Source organism: Oncorhynchus nerka, linkage group LG15, assembly GCF_034236695.1.
Source record: "Oncorhynchus nerka isolate Pitt River linkage group LG15, Oner_Uvic_2.0, whole genome shotgun sequence".
Taxonomy (NCBI): Eukaryota; Metazoa; Chordata; class Actinopteri; order Salmoniformes; family Salmonidae; genus Oncorhynchus; species Oncorhynchus nerka.
In genome coordinates, this window is record NC_088410.1 from 24,928,185 (window position 1) to 24,944,589 (window position 16,405).

The 16,405-nt window shown below is 44.4% G+C and overlaps 1 protein-coding gene and 1 long non-coding RNA gene across 2 annotated transcripts in view; one reads left to right on the forward strand and one right to left on the reverse strand.

The window, feature by feature from the left end:
* LOC135560148 (uncharacterized) overlaps positions 1 to 16,405 on the reverse strand; it is a 630,141-nt gene that overhangs the window by 603,278 nt on the left and 10,458 nt on the right. The gene's annotated exons all lie outside the window — the stretch shown is intronic.
* Positions 1 to 16,405, forward strand: part of crebbpa (CREB binding protein a) — a 70,414-nt gene that overhangs the window by 27,112 nt on the left and 26,897 nt on the right. The window contains 3 exon segments of the mRNA XM_065001338.1: positions 5,345 to 5,479; positions 5,696 to 5,957; positions 15,778 to 15,891. Coding sequence (XP_064857410.1) covers positions 5,345 to 5,479; positions 5,696 to 5,957; positions 15,778 to 15,891 — 511 coding nt within the window.

Here is a 16,405-nt window from a genome sequence, read left to right on the forward strand (position 1 = left end):
CATTGGAACACAGCGCCTTCAGAATCTGGGGCATTTCCTGTATGAAACTTCATCTTGGTTTCGCCTGTAGCATTAGTTCTGGGGCACTCACAGATAATATCTTTGCAGTTTTGGAAACGTCAGAATTTTGTCTTTCCAAGGCTGTCAATTCCATGCATAGTCGAGCATCTTTTCGTGACAAAATATTGCGCTTAAAACGGGCACGTCTTTTTATCCAATAATGACATAGCGCCCCCATAGGTTGAAGAGGTTAAGTCAGTACATGTCCAGGCCCGTCTGAAGTTTGTTAGAGGGCATTTGGATGATCCAGAAGATTGGGAGAATGTCATATGGTCAGATGAAACCAAAATATAACTTTTTGGTAAAAACTCAACTCGTCGTGTTTGGAGGACAAAGAATGCTGAGTTTCATCCAAAGAACACCATACCTACTGTGAAGCATGGGGGTGGAAACATCATGCTTTGGGGCTGTTTTTCTGCAAAGGGACCAGGACGACTAAGCCGTGTGAAGGAAAGGATAAATGGGGCCATGTATCGTGAGATTTGAGTGAAAACCTCCTTCCATCAGCAAGGGCATTGAAGATAAAATGTGGCTGGGTCTTTCAGCATGACAATGATCCCAAACACACTGCCCGGGCAACGAAGGAGTGGCTTCGTAAGAAGCATTTCAAGGTCCTGGAGTGGCCTAGCCAGTCTCCAGATCTCAACCCCATAGAAAATCTTTGTAGGGAGTTGAAAGTCCGTGTTGCCCAGCAACAGCCCCAAAACATCACTGCTCTAGAGGAGATCTGCATTGGGGAATGGGCCAAAATACCAGCAACAGTGTGTGAAAACCTTGTGAAGACTTACATAAAACGTTTGACCTCTGTCATTGCCAACAAAAGGTATATAACAAAGTATTGAGAAACTTTTGTTATTGACCAAATACATAATTTGCAAATACATTCATTAAAAATCCTACAATGTGATTTCCTGGATATTTTTTTTTTTCATTTTGTCTGTCCATAGTTGAAGTGTACCTATGATGAAAATTACAGGCCTCTCTCATCTTTTTAAGTGGGAGAACTTGCACAATTGGTGGCTGACTAAATAGTTTTTTGCCCCACTGTATATCTCACTGGTCACCCCCAAAGCCAATTCTTTTTTGGCCGCCTCTCCTTCCAGTTCTCTGCTGTCACTGACTGGAACGAACTGCAAAATTCACTGAAGCTGGAGATTCCCATCTCCCTCACTAGCTTTAAGCACCAGCTGTCAGAGCAGCTTACACATCACTGCACCTGTACATAGCTCATCTTTAAATAGCTCATCCAATCTACCTCATCCCCATACTGTATTTATTTATTTTGCTCCTTTGCACCCCAGTATCTCTACTTGCACATTCATCTTCTGCACATTCTACCATTCCAGTGTTTAATTGCTATATTGTAATTACTTTGCCACCATGGCCTATTTATTGCCTTACCTCTCTTATCCTACCTCATGGTCTTTTGCAGCCATGCTGTATATAGATCTTTTTCTACCACAGTGTTTATTATTGATTGCCTATTTATGCCTTACCTCTCTTTTTATTTCCATGCTGTAACTGTATTATTGATTGTATGTTTTATTCCATGTGTAACTGTATTATATGTGTCGAACTGCTTTGCTTTATCTTGGCCAGGTCACAGTTGTAAATGAGAACTTGTTCTCAGCTGGCCCACCTGGTTAAATAAAGGTGAAAGAAATTAAACAAATAGGTGTACAGAGGCCCATTATCAGCGACTTTCACTTGTGTTCCAATGGCACGTTGTGTTAGCTAATGCAAGTTTATAATTTTTAAATGCTAACTGATCATTAGGAAAACCCTTTTGCAATTATGTTAGCACAGCTGAAAACTGTTCTAATTTTAAAGAAGCAATAAAACTGGCCTTAAGACTATTTGAGTATCTGGAGCATCAGCATTTGTGGGTTCGATTTACAGGCTCAAAATGACCAGAAACAAAACTTTCAACAGTGAAGAGGCGACTCTGGGATGCTGGCCTTCTAGGCAGAGTTCCTCTGTCCAGTGTCTGGGTACTTTTGCCCATCTTAATCTTTTCTTCTTATTGGCCAGTCTGAGATATGGCTTTTTCTATGCAACTCTGCCTAAAAGGCCAGCATCCCGGAGTCGCCTGTTCACCATTGACGTTGAGACGGGTGTTTTGTGGGTATTATTTAATGAAGCTGCCAGTTGAGGACTTGTGAGGTGTCTGTTTCTTAAACTAGATACTAATGTATTTGTCCTCTTGCTCAGTTGTGCACTGTGGCCTCCCACTCTTTCTATTCTGGTTAGGGCCAGTTTGCGCTGTTCTGTGTAGGGAGTAGTACACAGCATTGTATGGGATTTTCAGTTTCTTGGCAATTTCTCGCATGGAATAGCCTTCATTTTTCAGAACAAGGATAGACTGACGAGTTTCAGAAGAAAGTTCTTTGTTTCGGGCCATTTTGAGCTTGTAATCCAACCCACAAATGCTGACGCACCAGATACTCAACCTTTCTAAAGAAGGCCAGTTTTATTGCTTCTTTAATCAGAACAACAGTTTTCAGCTGTGCTAACATAATTGCAAACTGTTTTTCTAATGATCAATTAGCCTTTTTAAAATGATAAACATGGATTAGCTAACACACTGTGCCATTGGAACACAGGAGTAATGGTTGCTGATAATGGGTCTCTGTACGCCTATGTAGATATTCCATAAAAAATCAGCCGTTTCCAGCTACAATAGTCATTTACAACATTAACAATGTCTACACTGCATATCTTATCAATTTGATAATATTTTAATGACAAAGACATTTCTAAGTGACAAACTTTTGTGCGGTGTATCTATTCATTACTTTACTTAGATTTGTGTGTATTTGGTAGCTGTTGTGGAATTGTTAGATATTGCTGCACTGTTGGAACTAGAAGCACAAGCATTTTGCTACACTCGCAATAACATCTGCTAACCATTTGTATGTGACCAATAACATTTTTATTTGATTATTTACGACTAGGAAACTCTGGTATGAACTCTGGGCCCTGATCTTTCCCACCTGCTTAACTCTGACGCCACGCACCACTGAAAATGCCAACAAAAATAGTTCCTTCCGAGCTCAAAGCACGTGAACTCTCCAAGTAGACATGTCGTTCCTCCGATCACTCCGACATGACGTGAACGTGGCAGTAGCCTTAGCCTGGTCCCAGATATGTTGGTCTTGTCTTGCCCCTTTCTATGGTCCCTAAACAGATCTGGAACCAGGAACCACTTAGCCAGCCTCCCCTGTGCCTAGTACAGCTCTACTACACCAATGTCTGATGCTGCCTCTGTGTCAAACACCAAGCCAGTGCTTAAGTTTTTACTGGGCTTAATTCACTGGCTTAATTCACTGGCTTAATTGCCCAATGAGTTAATGAGAGGTGAGAACCTCCGTAGCCTTTCGTTACAACGCCTGGTCTTTGTTTCTAACGGGATGATACATTTCTAACAGCTCGCCAGTGTCCTTGGAGGACAATTTAAAAACATCTCCACCAACAGCACTGCAGACTCATAACTGCTCTCTTTTTGTACAATGGGCTGCACATGTGACAAGCTGGTTGCCTATTGGCTTGAGTCTGTTTTTTTTAAGGACATTAGATATCCGTTGGCAGCATTATTCCGTTGCAAGCTCTGTGCATAGAATTAGAACTAGAATTCTAGTTGTGACGAACTGCTATGGACTAATATTGAGTTAACATTCTCATCTTCTACTCAATCACTGTCCTTAGGGGATTCTACCAGTTGATTATAACAGTGTGTGTGTAGATTGCTAGGGATTGTTTACCTAAGCCTCAGTGACACTGCTCTTATGTGGTTTCACAGAAAACCAATAGGAAACCATCCATTCTGCAGTCTCTGTTGTCTAATGAGAGGTACTGCCTGTCTGTAACCTCAACACAGAGAGGGGGTCTTAACACTGTTTATAGTTGTGTGTTTACATGGAGACCAGTCCGCTGAGAGAACCTGTAGGAGTTTGGTATGGGTGTGAGATTGAGAAACTCAGTGGTGATTAGTTTGGTGTGTGAGGTAGAGGGGATAGAGAGACTGAACGAGAGCATATTGGTTGTAGTTGAGTTGTTTCAGAGAGATAGAGAGAGGCATGGAGAAAGTGTCTCTTCATGGTGATGGTCTTTGTTGTGGTCTGTTGACTGCATTTTGCTAGGTTGTAAATCTCCTTTCTGGGTGTGTGATCTTCCTCTTTCCATGGCTCTCTGCCATGGGCAGTAAATCACTTCATCAGATGCAGAATAAGGGGGTGCGTGTGAAAGGAGGAATAGGGAAGACAGGGAGGGATTAGGGAAGACAGGGAGGGATAAGGTTATCTATGTGTACGGCCAGACAAGCTGAATACACTCCTGTGTCTCTGTCGCTCTTGTCTGGCAGTGGAGTGGCAAGGCTCAAAGCAGAGCTGGCTGCTGTGTGGAGTGTGTCAGAATGAGGAGGAGTGTCTGGAGTGCACGGCGGGCACTTTTCTTCAGTGCTCGTCTGTGTGGAGTGTCAGCGAGAGACAGAAAGATAGGCCCCAACCCACCTCCATCTATCTTCAGCTGTGTGTGTGTGTGTGTGTTTGAATTAAGCTGCTGGTTTCTGGTTGCCTCAGCTGGGCCTTTTTATCTGGTCTGCTGGAGCGCTGTCAACGGCCTGGGGGGGGACTGTTCCCCAGGGGATGGATGGATTGAGGGAGGGAGGGTGTTTCTGCCACCTGCCGTGGTCTAAGCCTGCCTGCTGCATGGGATCAGAGGGGGAGAGATGTAGGGGTCTCTGTCTAGCTTCTCCATGCTGTGGAAGGGGGAATTAGGAAAGAGATAGCTGGGGTGATTGTAGATGGAGAGGAAGAGATGAAGGGGTACTGAGGGAGAAAGTGGGAAGGAAGAGGAGGGATGCAGCCAAGGCCCTCTGGCTCCTCAGCCTGCAGCTCAAACTCTGGCAGTAGGGTTGTGGTGTTGGGCTATGGCTGAGCTGTGTTGGCACTAGCAGGGTTGTGGTGGGACCAAGTTGGCAGAGCTATAATGGCACCATGTACGAGCTGTGACTGGCATAGACCTCACTGGGAGATCTGCTTGTTGACAAATTGGTGCAGAATTGGAGAAGACAAATTGATGCTGGGAGCATTTTCCATGTTTTGAGATTTGGGTTTGTGTGCTTGGCTTGTTGAAATGGAATTGACACTTGATACATTTTGGTCATTTTAACTGAAGTTCTTATCCAGAGCGACTTAGTTATTAGCATGGACGGTGTTTTTAAATGCTTCCTGACATTTTCTCCCCTCCCATTCTCTCCTTCTCCTCTCTCTTTTTGTTCTTTCAGTTGGGCCTGGGCAGTAACGGTGGCAGTCCGTTTGGTGGTCAGTATGGCCAGGGGGGGCCAGGGCAGGGGGTGAACCCCCAGCAGCTTCAGAACAAGGCAGCACCCCTTACCGCCGTCACCAGCGTGCCAAACCTGGTGAGTCCTCCTGTCCACACCTAGTCTGGCACCCTATTCCCTAAAGAGTGCACAACTTTTTTTTTCAAACGTGTTTCCTGTTCTCTCTATGTTAAATGCAAATGTCAAGGCTTTGCATTGTTCCTGGGACCCTCTGATGTCACTGTAGTTAGGTGCAATTATTTTGAGGTAGAGGTTCTTTAACATGTCCCCCCTCTCTTTCCTCCACCCCTCCAGCTCCAGCAGCAGCCCGGGCAGCAGGTGCCCTCGGTGGGCATGGTCCCTGTGCCCGGCAGTGTATCCATCTCTGGCCCCACGGCCGACCCGGAGAAGCGCAAACTGATCCAACAGCAGCTGGTGCTCCTGCTCCACGCCCACAAGTGCCAGCGGCGCGAGCAAGCCAATGGGGAGGTGCGGGCCTGCGCCCTGCCACACTGCCGCACCATGAAGAATGTCCTCAACCACATGACCCACTGCCAGGCCGGCAAGTCCTGCCAGGGTCAGTACTGGAGGGGGGGAAGGTCTGGCACTGTGGCTAATGGAGGGTGGGGACACATCCTCGGTGTGGAGTAGCACCATGGCTGGGTCGTTGAGGCCAGGGTTTCTCTCTCCCCCTGTCTCCATCACTCCTCCCTCCCTCCACTCATCCTATCTGACTTCTCTCCAAGTAACACAAAGGCCAGACTCTCTCCTTCACTCATAACGGTCACACCATGCATCTTTGCCTAATCTGGTCACGCCACTGGGGATTTCCAGTTCTACACCTCGAATGCTACTTTCCCACTCTCTCCCCTTTTCTCTTTCCCTCTCAATCCTTTCTCTTTCTTTCCCTTCATTCTCTAGTTGTATTTTCCCTTTCATGGCTTTAATGGAAAATTCCCCTCCAGCCTCCCTCTCATTTATGTCTGTCCTGGTATGCTGTCTGGTTGAAGTGTCATATGAAGCCAAACACTTGTGCATGCCAAGTCGTTGGTTCTTCGTGTCTCTGCCAGCTCATTTCCTTCGGCTACCCACCACCCAAATAATCAGCACGAACGTTCCTCTTCAGAGTAATTGTTCCTTTTTCTCAGATCTAAAGTAAATAGAGTTGTATTTTCTTAGGTGATTCTGGTGCTTGGATTGGCTTGTTTTGAGAATTCACAGAATCTACGTAAACTGTTGCTAAGCTCTTATTATGAGGGGTTGTGTATTGAATCTGTAAGAAATTCATTTTGAGATATATTTGAGGGTTTTATTATTAATGCTCAAACAGTCTTGCCATGTTGGTGTATTCCCTAATAGTTATGCATTCATACTTCTCTACACCGCTTCGAGCAATTTATTCACTTAGCTGTCACTTTCATGTATACTTGCCTTTAGTTCTAGACTCCCTCTTCTCCTACCCCAGGGCTTGCCCAGGGCTTTCCCAGGGCTAGTGGCAGCAGCAGGCACATCAGTCTCGGTCATCTTCAGTTGGGCAAAAACGTTTTAAAACATTCTGAAATGCGGAGGTTCTACTTGAATTTGTCCAATAATAATGGCCAGATTCTAGTTTACCGTTGCAAAATGTTTTGCTATTGTGTGCCCTACTGACAGGATCCAGGGCTCTCTGTTAGTCAATTTGGGTTCTCTGCTCTGGAGAATAGAGGGAACCCAATATGTCTGCTACAAATCCAGGAGAAACATGTTTTGTTGTTTCTTGTTCTCTCCCTAATGAGGCTAATGACGAGGTGCTGAATTTGCCCAATTATTTTTTTCTTCTGTTGAACAGGGCCCTGGGACTCTATATTAGCCAGTTAGCCAACACTGCCAGAAGAAACCCAATCTGGCAGGTACAGATTCCAGAACCAAAAAAAACCACATTGTTTTGGTTGTGGTTCTCTTCTTCTGCCTCCCAAGGCCATATGTAGTAGACTCTTCCCAGTCTGAATTATCCCTGTGAGAAGCCTGGTATGATAACCAGGCCTTTGGGGAGTCTCTAGTTTCTCCTCAATTTCTTGTTCTGCCTCGGTGTTATAACAAGGCAAGACTTTAAGGCCTTGCTGTTTAAGGCCTTGCTGCTTTCTGTGTTGCTTTGGAAGGCCTGGATGCTGTTGGCACGAATACAAACTTGCTCTCTTAAAGTGCATTTTGTACTCATGTCAGAGAAATTATTGGCTCCTCTTCCTGGTCAATGTAGAATATGAAAATCTGGGGTTATATAAATATTGGCTGTTGCTTTTTGTTTTGAGAGCCAGTGTTGGTTGTCTAACTTTTTGTTCCTTGTGCTTTTCGGTGTACTGTCTGTAGTTGCTAACTGAACACACAGATGGTGCCTTACTGTGTGGCCTCCAGGTTGCGAGCTCTAACCCAACTCGGCTAATTTGGCATTTATTTGTACTTTATTTTCACAATGTATCCGCTATCAGTTCTTAAAACCGACAATAACTTTTGAACATCAGATCGTCAGTTACTTAGAGGCCAAATCCAGCTTCAACTTCGACTAATCTGCCCTGGACTCTCTGTAATTCCGACCCAATTTTCGGGGTATCCAAGTGAAAACGCCGGCGTTCGAGACGAGAGGGGGAGTATTTGCGCGATTAAGGCAAAGGGGAAACTGGCCCCCTCTTCCCTCCATTCTACTGGCCACTTGATAATAAGATTGACGACCGCAATCATCAATCTCTGCTGTTATCGTGACTGTTGTATACATTCCACCTCAGAACAAGAAAAATAACACGCTGGAACTTAACGAACTATGCGAGGCTATAAACAAGCAGGAAAACTTGCACTCAGAGGCTGCTTTCCTTGTTGCCGGCGCTTTTTATCTTTTAGTTTGCATCATTAACCTCTACAGGATCGGTGTCCTGACAATAGTTCCTCAACGTAGCCTATTTGAAAAATCTTTCCAGCTCTCTTCCTTTCGATAACCACTCCGAATGAAATGGGGGAAAAATGTCATGCTCTGATCCGGTAGAAAATCCTTACCTGATTTACTTCTTATCTCTTGCACAAATAGCCTACAGCTGTGTCTGTCTGGAGTTCACTGGGACGGAAACTCTGAGGGCCCAGAGTATTTTATGCAAGTTTGCTAGCACAAGCTTCTTCCGGAACAAGGTTTGAAGTTCCTTGCAGACAAGCTATGCGTGGCCAATGTGGTTTTATAGGATTTGGATTTTTATCATGATATTTTCTACCTCCGCACTGCAATGATTTTATTTGTTGGCTTTTTATGTAGGCTATTTTTACATATTCTCATGTGGAAAAGCCTACGTAGGACAAAACGAAAAGACAATTGCAACAACGTATAGCTGAACACCACAGCTCAATCAGGTGTAAGAACATTGACTATCCAGTAGCAGCTCACTTTGTTGAAGCTAACCATCCAATCTGCTCCCTCAACTACACAGGCATTGAGCATGTTGCTCTACCAAGGAGGGGAGGTAAACATGGAGATCCTACTAAGGGAGGCTTACTGGATATCCTATCTAAAAACGTTGGCCCCCTAGTGGTCTGAATATTTACTTTGCTCTCAGACCCATCTTGTGAACAAGTTTTTTATGAATTGATATATTCTTTCTACAACTTATTAGCATACACCTAATATGTTCCCCCTGTTGATGCTTATTATGCATTAAGGTTGAACCAAAAGACTACATGTAACAAATATAAATTAAATAGGAAACCATTAAATATGTGACATTGAATTAAACAATAATGCATGTTGATGCTAATATTATGGACAATATTCAATTGCTTGCATATGATAACAATAGCCTAATATTTAATATGCCATAAACTATTGATTTTTAACAGTTTCCCTCAATTAATACTAATTAACTCTAATAATTGACTCAACCCTCACCCCCCCTGTGATTGGTTGCACTAATTGCACTGTTTGTCTACATAACCTGGTTCAAGTATTCATGACATTACCCTGAAGGCACAGTGATGCCGAAATGTTGATGATTTACCCTATACATTATATATGTAGTGTGCGACTCTATCTTATAGTTTATTCGCCTTCAGTCATATTGGCAATGGCAATAAAGTTACTTTTAGATTTATCATTTTAATTTAGATAGAATTATGATTAACCACATGACGTTGATTTAGACATTCGAAAACGTTATAACTGAAATGAAACTGTTCTTAGAAAATGTGCAGATAAAAATCATAACTGACAAGCAGAGCAGTGGAAATGGTACGCTAACTTATCACTCCAAATGGAAAAGGTTGCCGACCTTCGGTGTAGCCTATTACCGGCAACTTTAGGAGCGTAATGATAGAATCTGCCAAGGCCACCGGGGGAGGAGGGGGTCAAGAACAGGTTATTTCTTCTGGTTAGGCTATATTGATCTCTGGCTCCCTCTTTTTAGTAATTTGTCATTTTTAATCGCAGTGCTTAAAGCATCAGACAAGCTCGGTAGCCAACATATATAGTTGATTTTATTCAAACAGGTTGTGTCTATACAGTGCATTCAGAAAGTATTCAGACCCCTTCATCTTTTCTACATTTTGTTACATTATAGCCTCATTCTAAAATGAATAAAATTAAAACTGATACCTTATAAGTATTCAGTATACAAGTATTCAGACCCTTTGCTATGAGACTCGAAATTGAGCTCAGGTGCATTCTGTTAACATTGATCATCCTTGATGTTCCTAAAACTTGATTGGAGTCCACTTGTGGCAAATTCAATTGATTGAACACGAGAAAGGCACACCTGTCTATATAAAGGTCCCACAGTTGACAGTGCATGTCAGAGCAAAAACCAAGCCATGAGGTTGAAGGAATTGTCTGTAGAGCTCAGAGACAGGATTGTGTTAAGGCACAGATCTGGGGAAGGGTACCAAAACATTTCTGCACCATTGAAGGTCCCCAAGAACACAGTGGCCTCCATTCTTCAATGGAGAAAAACCACCAAGACTCTTCCTAGAGCTGGCTGCCCAGCCAAACTTAGCAATCAGGGGAGAAGTGCCTTGGTCAGGGATGTGACCAAGGACTCAATGCTCACTCTAACAGAGTTCCTCTGTGGTGATGGGAGAACCTTCCAGAAGAACACCCATCTCTGCAACACTCCACCAATCAGGTCTTTATGGTAGAGTGGTCAGACAGAAGTCACTCATCAGTGAAAGGCACACGACAGCCCGCTTGAAGTTTGCAAAAAGGCACCTGAAGACTCTCTGACCATGAGAGCTGTGGGGATGTTTTTCAGCGGCCGGTACTGGGAGACTAGTCAGGATCGAGGGAAAGATGAACAGAGCAAAGTACAAAGAGATCCTTGATGAAACCCTGCTCCAGACCACTCAGGACCTCAGACTGGGGTGAAGGTTCATCTTCCAACAAGACAACAACCATAGGCACACAGCCAAGACAACGCAGGAGTGGTTTCGGAACAAGTCTCTGAATGTCCTTGAGTGGCCCAGCCAGAGCCCGGACTTGAACCCGATTGAACATCTCTGGAGAGACCTGAAAATGGCTGTGCAGTGATGCTCCCCATCCAACCTGACAGAGCTCGAGGGGATCTGCAGAGAAGAATGGGAGACACTCCCCAAATACAGGTGTGCCAAGCTTGTAGCATCATACCCAAGAAGACTCGAGGCTTTAATCACTGCCACAGGTGCTTTCACAAGGTGCTGAGTAAAGGGCCTGAATCCCCCCCCCCCCCCCACCATTTCTAAAAAATCTGTTATTTGTCATTATGGGGTATAGTGTGTAGATTGAGGAAACAATTATATTTTATCATTATTAAAAATTTTACAACTCGGCAAATCGGCGCCAAAAAATACCGTTTTCCAATTGTTATGAAAACTTGAAATCGGCCCTAATTAATCGGTCGACCTCTAGTGTGTATACATACATGCATACATGCATGCATACATACATATATATTACACACACACACACAAACATATATAGAGTCTTGTGATCGTACATGGAAACAGTGTCCCCCCCCCAAAAATCATAAAAACATGAGTCAACCCAGATAGTCCGTGTAGCCATTTTAGCTATTTAGAAGCTGTTCAGGAGCCTGTTGGTGTCAGACCTGATGCACCAGTACCGTTAAAAAAAAGAGAACAGTCTAAGGCTTGTGTGGTTGGAATCTAGGGCTGTCGCCGACAAAAAAAACATTGGTTGACCAAGAGTCATCTGTTCTTCATTTGTTGACATTTTTAAACACGTATTTATCCATATATATTGTATTCAGGAGTTACAGCCTTATTTTAACTAGGCAAGTCAGTTAAGAACACATTCTTATTTTCAATGACGGCCTAGGAACGGTGGGTTAACTGCTTTGTTCAGGGGTAGAACGGCAGATTCTCACCTTGTCAGCTCGGGTGATTCTATCTTGCAACCTTACAGTTAACTAGTCTAACGCTATAACGACCTGCCTCTCTCTCGTTGCACTCCACAAGGAGACTGCCTGTTATGCGATTGCAGTAAGCCAAGGTAAGTTGCTAGCCAGCATTAAACTTATCTTATAAAAAAACAATCAATCATAATCACTTACTACACATGGTTGATGATATTACTAGATATTATCTAGCGTGTCCTGCGTTGCATATAATCTGACTGAGCATACAAATAGTGTTTCAAACGTCACTCGCTCTGAGCCTTCTAGTAGTTTTTCCCCCTTGCTCTGCATGGGTAATGCTGCTTCGATGGTGGCTGTTGTCGTTGTGTTGCTGGTTCGAGCCCAGGGAGGAGCGAGGAGAGGGACGGAAGCTATACTGTTTCACTGGCAATACTAAAGTGCCTATAAGAACATCCAATAGTCAAAGGTATATGGAATACAAATGGTATAGAGGGAAATGGTCCTAATAATTCCTATAATAACTACAACCTAAAACTTCTTACCTGGGAATATTGAAGACTCACGTTAAAAGGAACCACCAGCTTTCATATGTTCTCATGTTCTGAGCAAGGAACTGAAACCTTAGCTTTTACATAGCACATATTGCACTTTTACTCTCTTCTCCAACACTTTGTTTTTGCATTATTTAAACCAAACTGAACATGTTTCATTATTTATTTGAGGCTAAATTGATTTTATTGGTGTATTATATTTAGTAAAAATAAGTCTTAATTCAGTATTGTTGTAATTGTCATTATTACAAATACATTTTGTAAATCAAATCTAATTTTATTTGTCACATACACATGGTTAGCAGATGTTAGTGCAAGTGTAGCGAAATGCCTGTGCTTCTAGTTCCGACAATGCAGTAATAACCAACAAGTAATCTAGCTAACAATTCCAAAACTACTACCTTATAGACACAAGTGTAAGGGGATAAAGAATATGTACATAAAGATATATGAATGAATGATGGTACAGAGCGGCAAGATACAGTAGATGGTATTGAGTGCAGTATATACATATGAGATGAGTATGTAAACAAAGTGGCATAGTTAAAGTGGCTAGTGATAGATGTATTACATAAGGATGCAGTAGATGATATAGAGTACAGTATATACGTATACATATGAGATGAATAATGTAGGGAACATTATATTAGGTAGCATTGTTTAAAGTGGCTAGTGATATATTAATTTCCCATCAATTCCCATTATTAAAGTGGCTGGAGTTGAGTCAGTGTGTTGGCAGCAGCCACTCAATGTTAGTGGTGACTGTTTAACAGTCTGATGGCCTTGAGATAGAAGCTGTTTTTCAGTCTCTCGGTCCCAGCTTTGATGCACCTGTACTGACCTCGCCTTCTGGATGATAGCGGGGTGAACAGGCAGTGGCTCGGGTGGTTGATGTCCTTGATGATCTTTATGGCCTTCCTGTAACATCGGGTGGTGTAGGTGTCATGGAGGGCAGGTAGTTTGCCCCCGGTGATGCGTTGTGCAGACCTCACTACCCTCTGGAGAGTCTTACGGTTGAGGGCGGAGCAGTTGCCGTACCAGGCGGTGATACAGCCCGCCAGGATGCTCTCGATTGTGCATCTGTAGAAGTTTGTGAGTGCTTTTGGTGACAAGCCGAATTTCTTCAGCCTCCTGAGGTTGAAGAGGCGCTGCTGCGCCTTCTTCACGATGCCGTCTGTGTGAGTGGACCAATTCAGTTTGTCTGTGATGTGTATGCCGAGGAACTTAAAACTTGCTACCCTCTCCACTACTGTTCCATCCATGTGGATAGGGGGGTGTTCCCTCTGCTGTTTCCTGAAGTCCACAATCATCTCCTTAGTTTTGTTGATGTTGAGTGTGAGGTTATTTTCCTGACACCACACTCCGAGGGCCCTCACCTCCTCCCTGTAGGCCGTCTCGTCGTTGTTGGTAATCAAGCCTACCACTGTTGTGTCGTCCGCAAACTTGATGATTGAGTTGGAGGCGTGCGTGGCCACGCAGTCGTGGGTGAACAGGGAGTACAGGAGAGGGCTCAGAACGCAGCCTTGTGGGGCCCCAGTGTTGAGGATCAGCGGGGAGGAGATGTTGTTGCCTACCCTCACCACCTGGGGGCGGCCCGTCAGGAAGTCCAGTACCCAGTTGCACAGGGCGGGGTCGAGACCCAGGGTCTCGAGCTTGATGATGAGCTTGGAGGGTACTATGGTGTTGAATGCCGAGCTGTAGTCGATGAACAGCATTCTCACATAGGTATTCCTCTTGTCCAGATGGGTTAGGGCAGTGTGGTTGAGATTGCATCGTCTGTGGACCTATTTGGGCGGTAAGCAAATTGGAGTGGGTCTAGGGTGTCAGGTAGGGTGGAGGTGATATGGTCCTTGACTAGTCTCTCAAAGCACTTCATGATGACGGAAGTGAGTGCTACGGGGCGGTAGTCGTTTAGCTCAGTTACCTTAGCTTTCTTGGGAACAGGAACAATGGTGGCCCTCTTGAAGCATGTGGGAACAACTAAATCAGGTGAACAGAATGTATAATCATCATATATGCTGCTGCTACTCTGTCATTTATCCTGATGCCTAGTGACCTCTATCTGCTGCTATGACTCCAGAATCCCTGCACATTGAAAATATAATATTCAAACTGACCCTGTATATATCTTACTTACCCTACACAGTCAAAAGTATGTGGACATCCCTTCATATTAGCAGATTCTGCAGATGTATAAAACTCAGCACACAGTCATGCGATCTTCATAGACTAACATTGGCAGTGTAATGGCCCTTACTGAAGAGCTCAGTGTCATTCAATGTGGCACTGTCATAGGGTGCCACCTTTCCAACAAGTCAGTTCGTCTAATTTCTGCCCTGCTAGAGTTGCCCCGGTCAACTGTAAGTGCTGTGAAGTGGAAACGTCTAGGAGCAACAGCGGCTCAGCGTTAGTGGTAGGCCACAGAACGGGACCGCCAAGTGCTGAAACGTGTAGCGTGTAACAATTCGGTCCTTGCAACACCGAATTCCAAACTGCCTCTGGACGCAACGTCCGCACAAGAACTCATTGGGAGCTTCATGAAATGGGTTTCCATTGCCGAGCAGCTGCACACAAGCCTTGGATCACCATGCCCAATACCATGTGTTGGCTGAAGTGGTATAAAGCTTGCCACCATTGGACTCTGGAGCAGTGGAAACGTGTTCTCTGGAGTAATGAATCATGCCTCACCATCTGGCAGTCCGACAGACAAATCTGGGTTTGTTGAATGCCAAGAGAACGCTACCGGCCAGAATGCATAGAGCCAACTAAAGTTTGGTAGAGGAGGAATAATGTTCTGGGGCTTTTTTTATTTTATTGTTCGGTCTAGGCCCCTTAGTTGCAGTGAAGGGAAATCTTAACGCTACAGCATACAATGACATTCTAGATGATTCTGTGCTTCCTACTTTTTGGCAATAGTTTGGGGAAGGCTTTTCCCTGTTTCAGCATGACATTGTCCCTGTGCACAAAGCGAGGTCCATACAGAAATGGTTTGTTGAGTTCGTTGTGGAAGAACTTGACTAGCCTGCACAGAGCCCTGACCTCAACCCCACCGAACACCTTTGGGATGAATTGGAAAGCCGACTGCAAGCCTGGCCAAATCGCCCAAAATCAGTGCCCGACCTCACTAATGCTGTTGCGGATGAATTCAGTCCCCGCTGCAGTGTCCGAACATCTTCTGGGAAGGCTTTCCACTATAGTGGAGGCTGTTATAGCAGCAAAGGGGGAACCAACTCCATATTAATGCCCATGATTTTGGAATAAGATGTTCGAAGAGCAAGTGTCCACATACTTTTGGTCATGTAGCGTACTTCTCGTGTTTATTTCATTTTGTTCTACCTTGTTATTTTTTAGTATTACATTGATATTGATTACTGCATTGTTGGGTTTAGTGCAAGAAAGGCATTTCACTGTACTTGTGCACGTGACATTAAACCTGTGTTACAGGTGGTGTAACGCTGTGTTCCCTCTGCTCTTCCTTTCCCCTCTGTAGTGGCTCACTGTGCGTCATCCAGACAGATCATCTCACACTGGAAGAACTGTACGCGGCACGACTGTCCTGTCTGCCTGCCGCTAAAGAACGCCAGTGACAAGAAGAACCAGCAACGTGAGTAGTACCCACACACACTGATCTAGGATCAGTTTACTGACTCCCCATATATTAACCATTAGGGTGAAAACCCAAAACTGAACTTAGATCAGTGACTAGAGACCACCTCATCCTTCTCAATGAGAACCTCTAGCCTGGTCTTAGATATGTTTGTGCTGTCTTGCCAATGACCGTAGATCTAGGCAAGATGGCACAATCAGAACTGGGACCAGGCTAGCTTTCCACAGGGCTGGCTATGAACAGCTCAATGAGCAAGAGTGGACTCCTGCTGGGCTTGTAATCCGAGACGCAGGAGGGAGAGGAGGGGGATGGAGGGTGTGTGGCTGTCCTGCTGAGCGATTGGCTGGTGGGCTGATGATTCATTTACCCCCCCCCCAGATGACTGCCTGCCTCCATGGATGCTTTTTTCTTTCTCCTTTCTTGTTCTCTCACTCTGCTAATTGCTCTCCCTCTCTCTCCTTCTCTTTGCCTTACTCTCCTTTCTTGTTATTTCACTCTGCTAATTGCTCTC